This window comes from Cervus canadensis, chromosome X (genome assembly GCF_019320065.1).
Source record: "Cervus canadensis isolate Bull #8, Minnesota chromosome X, ASM1932006v1, whole genome shotgun sequence".
Lineage (NCBI taxonomy): Eukaryota > Metazoa > Chordata > Mammalia > Artiodactyla > Cervidae > Cervus > Cervus canadensis.
Genome location: NC_057419.1, coordinates 95,491,929 through 95,504,075, shown reverse-complemented (window position 1 = coordinate 95,504,075; position 12,147 = coordinate 95,491,929). Strand labels below are relative to the sequence as shown.

At 34.0% G+C, this 12,147-nt stretch overlaps 1 protein-coding gene across 2 annotated transcripts in view; it reads left to right on the top strand.

Annotated features, from left to right (window-relative positions):
* NRK (Nik related kinase) overlaps positions 1-11,010 on the top strand; it is a 124,488-nt gene extending 113,478 nt beyond the window's left edge. For both annotated transcript variants that reach the window (XM_043458387.1, XM_043458388.1), the window contains 3 exons: positions 1,663-1,798; positions 5,917-6,056; positions 7,711-11,010. In XM_043458387.1, the coding sequence (XP_043314322.1) occupies positions 1,663-1,798; positions 5,917-6,056; positions 7,711-7,806 (372 nt within the window). In that variant the 3' untranslated portion in view covers positions 7,807-11,010. The remainder of the gene's footprint in view (positions 1-1,662; positions 1,799-5,916; positions 6,057-7,710) is intronic.
* Positions 11,011-12,147: the final 1,137 nt, after the last annotated feature.

Here is a 12,147-nt window from a genome sequence, read left to right as displayed (position 1 = left end):
TATGATTATATAGAAATCACTGTTTATAATGTCAAAAACACGGAACCAATCCCCAGCCAAAGCCACTTAAATATGAGTTCAGGTTAGTTTTAGTATAAGTATTATAGTACTCTTCACTTGGAATGTCTTCCATCACTTCCTGCATCTTATTTTTTTACATCACATCATGCATTATTGAAAACCGCAATATTGATCCAAGTTTATACTTATTTGAAAAGTCATTCAGTAAGATTGAATTCTGTGTTCAACTTGACTACTAAGCAAGAAGAATTACTTTCTTTTCAAGCAATCTGTTAATTATTATAGAAATAATGAGAGAAGAGGAGTTTTTTTTTTTAAATCATTTTCTGGCCTAATTAGGGTACCTTAAGTGAATTCAAAAATAGAATTTTTAGCTAAATGCCCTGGTGTCTTGACCCATTAAAAGAGAAAGGACTCTAATATAAGGGAGGAGAGAGTGTCTTCTGAAACAGGATGTACTAAAAATAATTTTTCCAAAAGTGCTAGATTACAAAAGCTATAAAGCTACAAGGCAGTTTGTGTGCTAAAAGAATATGTGTGCTAAAAGAATATCTGATTACTTCAGGAATCATCTGAGAAGCAAGAGAATTACCTCTGAGGCTTTCTGGATTTACAGCAGCTCAGCTCTATTCTAAACAAAATTTTTGAGACAACCTTTTTTCTTGCAATTTCTTTTTCTCTCTTCCTTCACCTCTTTTCTGATTCAGTTGCTCATGCGAGTGCCCAGGGAACGCATTAAAATTGCCTTTCGCCTCTGGATCCCCATTTTAGTTTTAAGAATTGTTGTTGCTGAGACTGAGGCATGGCCACAAGCACTTGGCCTGAGTGCACTGGGTTTGGCAAGTATAGTTTCTGACATTTTTTTCCCTTAAATTGCTAAATTGGAGACATGATAAGAGGAATTGATTGTTCATTTTTAAGGGAAATATGATTAATGTGACAATATCTATAGTTTGGGCAAGTTTTGTCACATTTTTTATGCATCATGAAATTTGGAAATTAGATATTTCTTAATATTTCATCACCTAATACCTCTCTGAATTCAAGATATTTTAAGATTATGTAAATTGGATAATAAATTCTATACTTTTTTTGAAGGGAGGATGACTGTTACATTTCAAGCAGTGAAAAATATTATAAAGCTGTTCCTTGTAAATATTTAAGCTCAAGCTATTTTAATTTTCTATTTCTGATTTGAATGAATTGGTTGATAACCAGTGATTTTGTATTTGTTACTTGGTTCATTCCTTACTAAATTTAGTATTCATTAATGTGCTAAAATGAATCTGAAATCAAATAAGTGATGTTTCTTCTATCATTATACATAATACTTAGTGAAACTTCAACAGATTTCTCTGTTAGAAATATATTCTGCTTTTTACAGACAAGATTTTTCTTCTAAAAATATAGGAGAATATTAAAAAGTAACAGCCTTATGACATAGGGAAAGCTCTTCTCAAGTGTTGGATAGCATGCTGTTTAGTACTAAAACAGAAATTTCTCTCCTCTCTGTACTTTAAACCCCTCTTTGGTCTTTATTGTTCAGCCAAGCTGCTTCTATTAAAGTAGTAGTGATAAAATGTTGGGCATATAAATCCTTATGAAACATAATTCCAGCCCCTGGAAATCATTATACCACAGAATATCATCATTTTACCTGATTCCTTGGGAATTGGCATGATGCTCACCTTCAATGCTGAAGCCCTTTCCGTGGAAGCAAATGAACAACTCTTCAAGAAGATCCTTGACGTGTGGAAAGACATACCATCCTCCATAGGTATGTGAAAAATTTGTCTCCTTTCAGATGATCCCAGAAAAGCTTCTATTTCCTGAAGTGTCACTTTTTCTCAAGGCATCTAGGGTTAATTTGGAGTCCTGCATACTTATTCCCTTGTAAGATAATGTATATGTTTTTCTTATGCTTAATGGTTTCACAAGGCTACCACAAAGAGACTGATTTGGGCTGTCTTAGTAGTTCATTTTCAATAATCATGTAATTAAAATAGGAAAGTGATTCTTTTCCATAATAATCTATCATTTTATTTTAACTCCTTTTGCTTGCAGATTTTACACAGATGTTGAAAATGCTTCATTCCATAACACTGATTTGGGGGGTTTACCTTTATCTTAGGAGAGTGCCAACTAGTATAAGAGAGGAGCAAAATATTTCCATTTTGTACAGTCAATAGTGTTCTGTTTAGCCAGTAATATTCCTGTGAAGAATCAAATACAAAACTGCATATGTGACTCATTGGTTGTCACTAAGAGTTCATCATCCTTCATTTACAAAAGAGATAAATATGACTGACTGAAATGCTCTTAGATACTACCCAGATGGCAACACAAAGAAAACTACATTTTCATCTTCATTAGACCAGGATTTTTTTTTTTTTTTCCTGACCAACACAGGACTACCAATCTGGGAAATCTGAATAACTTGAATCTCTCGTACATGTCTCTGAGGCTTGATGACTACAGAGATAATTCTAAATAGGAAACAGAATAATGCATATAAACAGCAAAAATACTAGAGTAGAATGATTTGGTTGAAATGTCCCTGAAAGGAGGATAAGTTTAATGAAGCAAATAAAGGAAAAGGGAGAAGGAGAGGGGGAGAGAGAGATGGAGGAAGGAAGGAAAGGAGGAAGACATAAAGATAAGAGAGACAGAGAGAAAAGTAGTTTATCAATAAAAAGTTAGAAGCTTCTGAAATCTCTATAAAACGGCTAAATGTGATCCACATGTGACTTTAAGGACCAATTTGAAAGAGCTTTTTTTTTTTTTTTTTTTTTTTATTAGTTGGAGGCTAATTACTTCACAACATTTCAGTGGGTTTTGTCATACATTGATATGAATCAGCCATAGATTTACACTTATTCCCCATCCCGATCCCCCCTCCCATCTCCCTCTCCACCCGATTCCTCTGGGTCTTCCCAGTGTACCAGGCCCAAGCACTTGTCTCATGCATCCCACCTGGGCTGGTGATCTGTTTCACCATAGATAGTATACATGCTGTTCTTTTGAAACATCCCACCCTCACCTTCTCCCACAGAGTTCAAAAGTCTGTTCTGTATTTCTGTGTCTCTTTTTCTGTTTTGCATATAGGGTTATCGTTACCATCTTTCTAAATTCCATATATATGTGTTAGTATGCTGTAATGTTCTTTATCTTTCTGGCTTACTTCACTCTGTATAATGGGCTCCAGTTTCATCCATCTCATTAGAACTGGATTCAAATGAATTCTTTTTGATGGCTGAGTAATATTCCATGGTGTATATGTACCACAGCTTCCTTATCCATTCATCTGCTGATGGGCATCTAGGTTGCTTCCATGTCCTGGCTATTATAAACAGTGCTGCGATGAACATTGGGGTGCACGTGTCTCTTTCAGATCTGGTTTCTTCAGTGTGTATGCCCAGAAGTGGGATTGCTGGGTCATATGGCAGTTCTATTTCCAGTTTTTTAAGAAATCTCCACACTGTTTCCATAGTGGCTGTACTAGTTTGCATTCCCACCAACAGTGTAAGAGGGTTCCCTTTTCTCCACAGCCTCTCCAGCATTTATTGCTTGTAGACTTTTGGATAGCAGCCATCCTGACTGGTGTGAATGGTACCTCATTGTGGTTTTGATTTGCATTTCCTAATAATGAGTGTGTTGAGCACCTTTTCATGTTTTGTTAGCCATCTGTATGTCTTCTTTGGAGAAATGTCTGTTTAGTTCTCTGGCCCATTTTTTGATTGGGTCATTTATTTTTCTGGAATTGAGCTGCAGGAGTTGCTTGTATATTTTTGAGATTAATCCTTTGTCTGTTTCTTCATTTGCTATTATTTTCTCCCAATCTGACGGCTGTCTTTTCACCTTACTTATAGTTTCCTTTGTAGTGCAAAAGCTTTTAAGTTTCATTAGATCCCATTTTTTTAGTTTTGCTTTTATTTCCAATATTCTGGGAGGTGGGTCATAGAGGATCTTGCTGTGATTTATGTCGGAGAGTGTTTTGCCTATGTTCTCCTCTAGGAGTTTTATAGTTTCTGGTCTTACATTTAGATCTTTAATCCATTTTGAGTTTATTTTTGTGTATGGGGTTAGAAAGTGTTCTAGTTTCATTCTTTTGCAAGTGGTTGACCAGTTTTCCCAGCACCACTTGTTAAAGAGGTTGTCTTTTTTCCATTGTATATCCTTGCCTCCTTTGTCAAAGATAAGGTGTCCATAGGTTCGTGGATTTATCTCTGGGCTTTCTATTCTGTTCCATTGGTCTATATTTCTGTGAAAGAGCTTTTTTAATGGACATTTTTTCACTATGGATGATGGCACATTGCATTGCATCTGCAGAATCCTTTGTTTTTGCATACATAGTGTTAAGGAGTGTCCTGAAGACCTCCAATTCCTTCAAAAGGTAAGAACTCAACAGAGGGTTTAAAACTATTTTGTGAATGCTGTCAATATATTGACAGATCTGGGGCAAAAGAAACAGAAAATAATGCCTTGTTCTAACCTTTGCAGTGGTTGTGATCAATTTGTTAATCAGAAATTAGAATAAGGAAATTTAGCTCAAATGGGAAATGTAACCCCTATATTTATGCCACTAAACAATGATAGGAATCAAAAAGATCTTAAGTCATCTGCTACAGTTCTTGTCCTTAGGCAAGACAACTTCCAACCTAAAACAGAGCTATTTTAAGTAACTAAAATTGAAAAGCATCTCTCTATATGTAAAATAAATTAGAGTACTATGAGAAGATATTTTGGTCTGTGTATTAAGGGTAATTTGAGAGCATGTAAAGATTGCTTTATAACTCTAATATTAAGGAAATCAATTGCTCTCTTTTTTGTCTAAATGCAACTTCTTTTTTAATTTAAAACTAACCCAGATCCAGATTTCCCCAATCTAAATTTTACATTTCCTTTAGGTATAATGAATGTTTTCACTAATAAGATCATTGCTTTAGATTTTCAAACAAATATGTAGAAATGCAGCAATCATAGCAAGTATCATTAAGCATTCCCAACTAAATCACTGGATTCTATCTCATATATAAGCTAGCTCAGTAGCTAGGTTAAGTGGCAAATTAATGTGCTTTAGAATCAAGGTAGAAATTATTTAATGCCATATGAACTGTGTACTTGGACTCAGCAAGTAGACTGTGCATGAAGTTTATAAATTTTGCTGTATGCAGTTGTTGAAAAAAATACTGCTCACCATGTCAGAAAATACCTTACAGTGTCAGCTGACTATATGGCTCTTTACATAACTAGGTTTTCTGTTTTAAAGCAGTTGTCATAATTTTTATTGTCACTGAATAATATAAAGCAGGGCCCAAAAGTTTTAATCTTAATAAAAATTTCCTGAGCAAGAAAAGGCTTAACAGTGTCAAATTAGTTTTAGTTCTGTTTATAACATGGTACTTAATTGAATTACATTAGAGTTGCTAAAGTCATTATTTTAGCAAGTCATTTTTTAACAGTTTTAATTTTGAAGAGTTAGGTTTCCATGTATGTCACTTAAGCACAAGTACAAACCCATACAGGATGTTGTACCCCAACTAGATTATAAAATAAAGAATGACTGTGGCTAGATTTGATTTTCTACAAAGAGGTTAATATTAACCTTTAGCTTTTTCTGTGGTGTTGGAGAATGTAAATACAAAAATTAACTTAGATCTAGTTATTCACTATGGTGAATAGTTGATCACAATGATGAGAGTACATAGCTAGCTTGAACATTCTGTTGAGCAGCATAATGGCCAAACTACTGACTTAGAAGGAGGAAAATAAGAATGTATTAATCCAAACTGTAATAATGTCCCTCTTAATAATCAAACATTAGCTGTAGTTATAATTTTCCGTCACTGGCAGAAATATTTTGTGTTTTTCTCATTTTTAAATTTTTTATTGTAGCTTTTGAGTGTTCTCAGAGAACCACAGGGTGGGGCCAAAAGGCCATGGAAGTCCGCTCTTTGCAGTCAAGGGTTCTGGAAAGTGAACTGAAGCGCAGATCAATTAAGAAGCTGAGATTTCTGTGTACCCGAGGTGACAAGGTATAGTTTACATACCCCAGTTAGGGCAAAAGTAAAGCAAGCAATGAAAATTAACTGAGGAAATTTATATTGTTTTCTTTCTAGCTATAAATATATTTATGTTATATTTCCCAAATTGACATCCTAATATAATAAAAATAAATTTGCAATTTGCATTAGAAACATTGATTTGGTAAATGATGAAATTTGGTTTCAAGAGAAATCATTTTCAAAAATGTAAAAATTCTAATTGTGTTCAAAGCAAAACTTAGCCTCTATTTGTTACAAATTCCATTATTGCCTGTGATGTGTAGTTCTTTTCATGTTCATATTAATATGACATTTTGAAAGATAATGCTTGAGTAGATCTGCCTTTTATAGTTTTCAACATAATCCAATAACAGAAGAAGGAAAAAGTTAATTATGTATGTTGAACACCTAATCATATAGTAGAGTTTGTGCTAAATACTTTAGAGGCCATCATACTTAATCTTCGTAAATCATGTCCACTTTACAGAAAAGAAAAAGGAAATCAATATTTGGCAATTATTTCTGTAATGTGATCAATTTTAACCAATTCAGATAGTTTATATGGAAAAAATGAATTGTATGATATCAGAACAGTCCCTACATGTTGTGAGAAATAATAGCATGAAAAAATAATTTGAATAAGACTAGGAAGCATTCACATTTAGAAGAAATTTAAGAGGATTTGAATTATCAGAACCAACAGGATAAAGCACTGGGCATCAATAAAAGGTACTGGTTTATAATATAAAGAGAGATAATGGCAAGAACCAATGATTGATATCAGGTACATCTAGGATGTAGTGCCAGCTCTAACTACATGTGAGAACCTGGAAGTTTGACTAGTTTTTCTGAACCTTAGTTTTTTCATCTAAAAAATGGGAATATTAATAACTTGGAACAATTCTGAAAATTATCAGTAATGTATACATAATAAGCATCTCACAGGTCAACAGCCTGGCACATAAAAGGTGTTAAGTCAAGGGTAGCTAGTGTTGTTTTCATCATTATGTCACACACCTTCCTAAGTATATCCATTGTGGATGTTGAAAACCTTGGTCCTAACAAGGATACTTCTGTTTGCTATTTATATTCTTGTACTGTCCTGATTTTCTTTATGGCACAGACCATATTTGCGCATGTTCCTCTTTAAGTCTCATAAACCTCTCTAAGGTTTAGCTGATAATATCAATGTATTGATGTCAGTCTATTACATTGAAATAGAAAATTATACCAAGTAGAAAATTTCAGTGGCCACTTAAGCACCAGCGACAGTGTGAACTGCATCTAAATAATGTGATATTTTCCATATATTAAAAGGAAAGCTAACTTGAGCAAAAGTAGATTTTTAAAAAATAGAAAAGGAAAATTGTTAATGAAACCAATCAAGAACTTTAGCAGATAAATGTCACCTACAAAAACTTAATTTTATTTAAACTATATGAAGTACAGTCATATAGAATATGGTAAAAAGTACTTTTTAAATTATAATTTTGGCTCCATACTCATTTGAATTTGTATACTTTAAAGACATCTCTTTCTGAAATTGATTGATAACAGATAAATTGAAATTATAGTTGTACTATAAAATATCAGGTTGCAGTTTATTAAATATTTACTGATGTTGTCTCTTTCTCTCTTTTTAAAGCTGTTCTTTACCTCTATCCTGCGCAATCATCACAGCCGGGTTTACTTCATGACCCTTGGAACACTTGAAGAGCTCCAAAGCAGTTATGGTGTTTAAAAGTTTCCAATGATTTATTATACTGATTATAAGCATCACAAATATGCAATTTGCATTTTTAAATTTCTGAGATTAAATGAGCATTCACTTTTACTGGTAGCGAAAAATTAAATCAGATACTTTACTTTTAATGTAGCACAGAATAGTTTTAATGAGAAATGCAGCTTTATATATAAAATTAACTATAGCAAGCTCTATGTACTCCAATGGTGTACAATATCTTTTGCACAAACTTTGTAACTTTTGTTACTGTGAATTCAAATATTACTCTTTGGACAGTTTGGACAGTACCTGTATTCGGATTTTACAACATGGAGTTAAGAAACCTGTAATGAGTTAGATTCCAAACAGCTTTCAAAAGAGTTGCCCCTGAATGAGGGTTTTTTTTTTCCCCAGAAAAAAATCAAAATAGCAACAAACCATATACAGATTTGCCAAGTCCTAGAAAGAACCAAAGGTTAGATTATGAAATGAAAATAATAAGGACTAGGTATAAACCAGACCTAAGGCTGAACAACCTGCATACCTGGAGAAAATACAGTGATAAAGGGGGGAAGGCCACCCTTTTTCCTCATTGCTCCATGACAGTTAAGCCCACAGTTAGAGACCAGTTGTGTTCTTTTCATCCCATGTTAAGGGGGTTTTCTCCTGATAAGGAGAAAGGAAGAAAGCCTAAAATGGTTGATTTTCCTCAGAAACCCCAAAGATGTGCAATAGCTATTTTTAAGAACCACCAAATAATACACTTGCAAGCCTGATTACAGGACTGAACTCCTATACATATGTACTGTAGAATAAGTTGTATTTTTTTAATACTTTAAAGTAGGCGTCAAGTTCTATCCCAAAGACAGGTTGGTTGATTTATCAAAATTCTTATCTGGCCAACAATGTCTATATCAGACAGCTTTAAGTATTTTCCTGATCCCAGATTAAACTATAGAAAAACTTCCCTCCAGTTATTAAGCAAAAATAACAAAATAAAACAACAAAAAGTTTTGACCCTAATACTTGTGTTTTTCATGGTTCTTTTTCTGTAAAATCAGAAATTAATCTAAAAGTGGCAAGTCCACATGTAGGGACTTAATGTAATAGATTAAAAGGAAAGATTTGGAAAAAAAATACAACTTTCATCAAATACCTAGGTCTGCAAATTTATAGCAGTGAAAAAAATCATGCTAGTCCATCACCCCTATATATTATAGACGCCATAGATAGGTGGCATTTGGTCACCTATGGTAATTGCTACCTGGTGAAAAGCATCATTTCTGCATATCCATCCTCAATACCATGGTTAGTTCTGGGGCAATAAAGAAGCAACAGAACTACCACAAAGTATACCTCACTATAATTCCTCTAGTTCTGCTTCTAAAATCTGAAGACAGTGCTAGTGGGATAATAATTTTCAAACTACCTGGTTAACCAAAATACAAAAGCAGCTGACTATGAGTGATTTCATAATAGCACACTATTTCTTGGCACCTAGGTGCCAGGAATGATGATTTGGATTTTCCTAATAACTTTTATCAAGAATGTAGTAGCTCAATAATGAGAATTTAGGAGAACCTGAATCCATGAATTAAAGATAAATGTGATTCGCATTTGTTACTGTGACACAATAATGTGATCTTAAAACTGGCTTATCCTTGAGTGTTTACAACTCAAATAACTTTTTAAATGCAGTAGTTTAAAGAGAAAACAAACTTTTATGTCAAATTATTTCCTTAGAATTAGTCTTCCTTTTTAATTTGTACACCAAAAAGGCCATGGGGAACTTTGTGCAAGTACCTCATTGCTGAGCAAATGGAGCTTGCTATGTTTGAATTTCAGAAAATTCTCTCATTTAAGTAGTGTGTAGAATCAAGTCTTTTAAAAATTCATTTTTTTCTTCATAATATTTACTCAGTTAAGGTTCAAAAATAAGTTTTATCTTAAATCATATTTTTAACACAGTAAGACAGTAAACTATTTTAGGAAGTCAACTCCCATTGTGTTCTGTGGCTGTCATTCTAGCAAATATACACAGTAGTGAACTGCATCTACAGAGGTGTCCCAAAGTAAATAAGCAAGAGAGATTGCAATTGTGTAATTGAGCATTAAATGATAAGGTGTTAATGAGGAAAGGAAGCTAGGCACATACTAAGAAGGAAGATTAGATGTTGGATAGCCAACTTAGGAAGGACTGAAAATAGTCATTTGTAGGTAATGAATATTTCCAATTTAGATGTTTAATCCATCTGGAATTTTTACATCCTTTGCCAGCTGAAATAAGAAAATGAAGAAGCAATTGCATTTCATAGTCAGTGCATAGTAAAGAAAAAATTGTAACTACACCTCACCTTGTAGCAGCAGCACCTAGAAGCCCTGGCCCATCACAGAAACATTGACAGGGATTCCTGGAAAGCCAAATTCCCAAGTCCTCTAAGTTGAAGCAGGAAAGTTCTGGCAGCTTGTGAATAGCATTGGGACAGAGTACAGTTAATTTTAGTGTACTTTAACTTTTACACCAAAGCCCTTGTCCAAAATAGAAGAAATCATTGAAAACTAGAAATGTGATATATGCAAAGAACTGACAAGAAAAGTTCAGTGTGATTAGGTCTTTTGAAGTAAGGTTAAGAACCTCAGGAAACAGAAAGGATAATCGTTAAGATAGTAGATTAGGCAAAGCACAAATCATTCATGCATACACACAAGCGCACACACAAACCATTTGAATGCATAAATTTTAATATTTTAGTGCTACCAGTTTCTAGATAATTAATCAATAAGTGTTTTCTGCCAGGACTTACTTAATTGAGACACTATAGATTAAACTAGGAATAATGCCACATGAATTCAATGGGATCTTTTAAGTACTCTTCATTTCTTTTCAAAACTGCCTATTTAAATCGATTTGTATTCAATCTGTGCTCTAATTTTAAATTTTATAGAAACAACCTTTGAGACTGCTAATTGTTTCATCAGGAAATCTACAATGAATCATTGTTCAATCTCTAAAAAATTTTTAAATGTATTGATTGATGTCATTGGATCTTTTAAGTACTCTTCAGTTATTTTCAAAATTGTGCATATTTAAAATCAATTTGTATGCAATCTGTGCTCTAATGTTAAAATTTATTGAAACAATCTTTGAGACTGCTAATTGTTTATTCAGAAAAATTGCAATGAATCATTGTTCAATCTCTAAAAATAAAAATTTTTAAATGTGCTGATTGATGTCATTATTTGAACTATACTCATCTCATACTTCAGAATTAAGACTCATTCAAGGATTATTCATTTCCTTAAAGTATGTAATAATGCACTGATTAGAAGGTGTTAGGGGTTCTACCCATTGTTCCATAGGAATTCTAGCGAAGGAAGGGTATATTAATTGGACTCAAATGTTTCTGGGTTGTGCAGTAGTGTAATTAAAAACTAATAATTTTCCTCTAAATGTGTGGAATTTTACACAGACTCATGGGGTATGAGCAAGGGTAAAACCTGAGCAAGTTTTAATGCTGACTTCCTTCCCATCCCAAAGAGTAAAAACTTTATCCAAAGGGAGTAGTAAATATTTATAGATCAGGGCTTCCCTGGTGGTTCAGTGGTTAAGAATCTGCCTTGCCACAGAGCAACTAAGCCCATGGGCCACAACTACTGAGCCAGCGCTATAGAGCTTGTGAGCCACATCTACTGAGCCCTGTGCCTAGAGCCCATGCCCTGTAACAAGAGAAGCCACCACGACGAGAAGCCCAAGTACCACAACTACATAAAGCCTGCGCACCGTAACGAAGATCCACCACAGTCAATAAATAAATAAATATTTTTAAAAATATTTATAGTTTATTGATATTCAAGAAAAGGTTTAGTGTGGAGTGACGGTAGAAAATGGAAGATAGAGAAAACATGAAAGATTTGAGTCCTTCAGCTGGGATCAGAAGAGGAATAGCACTTCTCTCAGCAGATCACAAAAGCACTAGAGGAATGGTTCTGTGAAGATGCTATTGTCTCAGAACATTTTGGAGAGATATTCATCAGACTTAACTGTTAGTGCCAGTTGGTATGGCCCTAATTTGTCAAGTATGTCCAGGCATTCTGAAGTTGTGTTACCTGTACACGGCATGCTTGCCCAGGCTTTTGTAGGCTAAATTTAAAGTACTTCATTATAATTAAATTGACTCATTCAGCTTGATACATAGGTCCCACAGACTTCTACTACTTTAAAAGACACTGTTATGAGCCAAGGAATAATAACATCAACACAGATTGGAATAAGAATGGTCAGGGTAACACCCCCAAGACTGAAAAATGGCATTATCCTGGGAACCCTTTACCAAAGGAGGGGATATGGTAGGTCGTGAA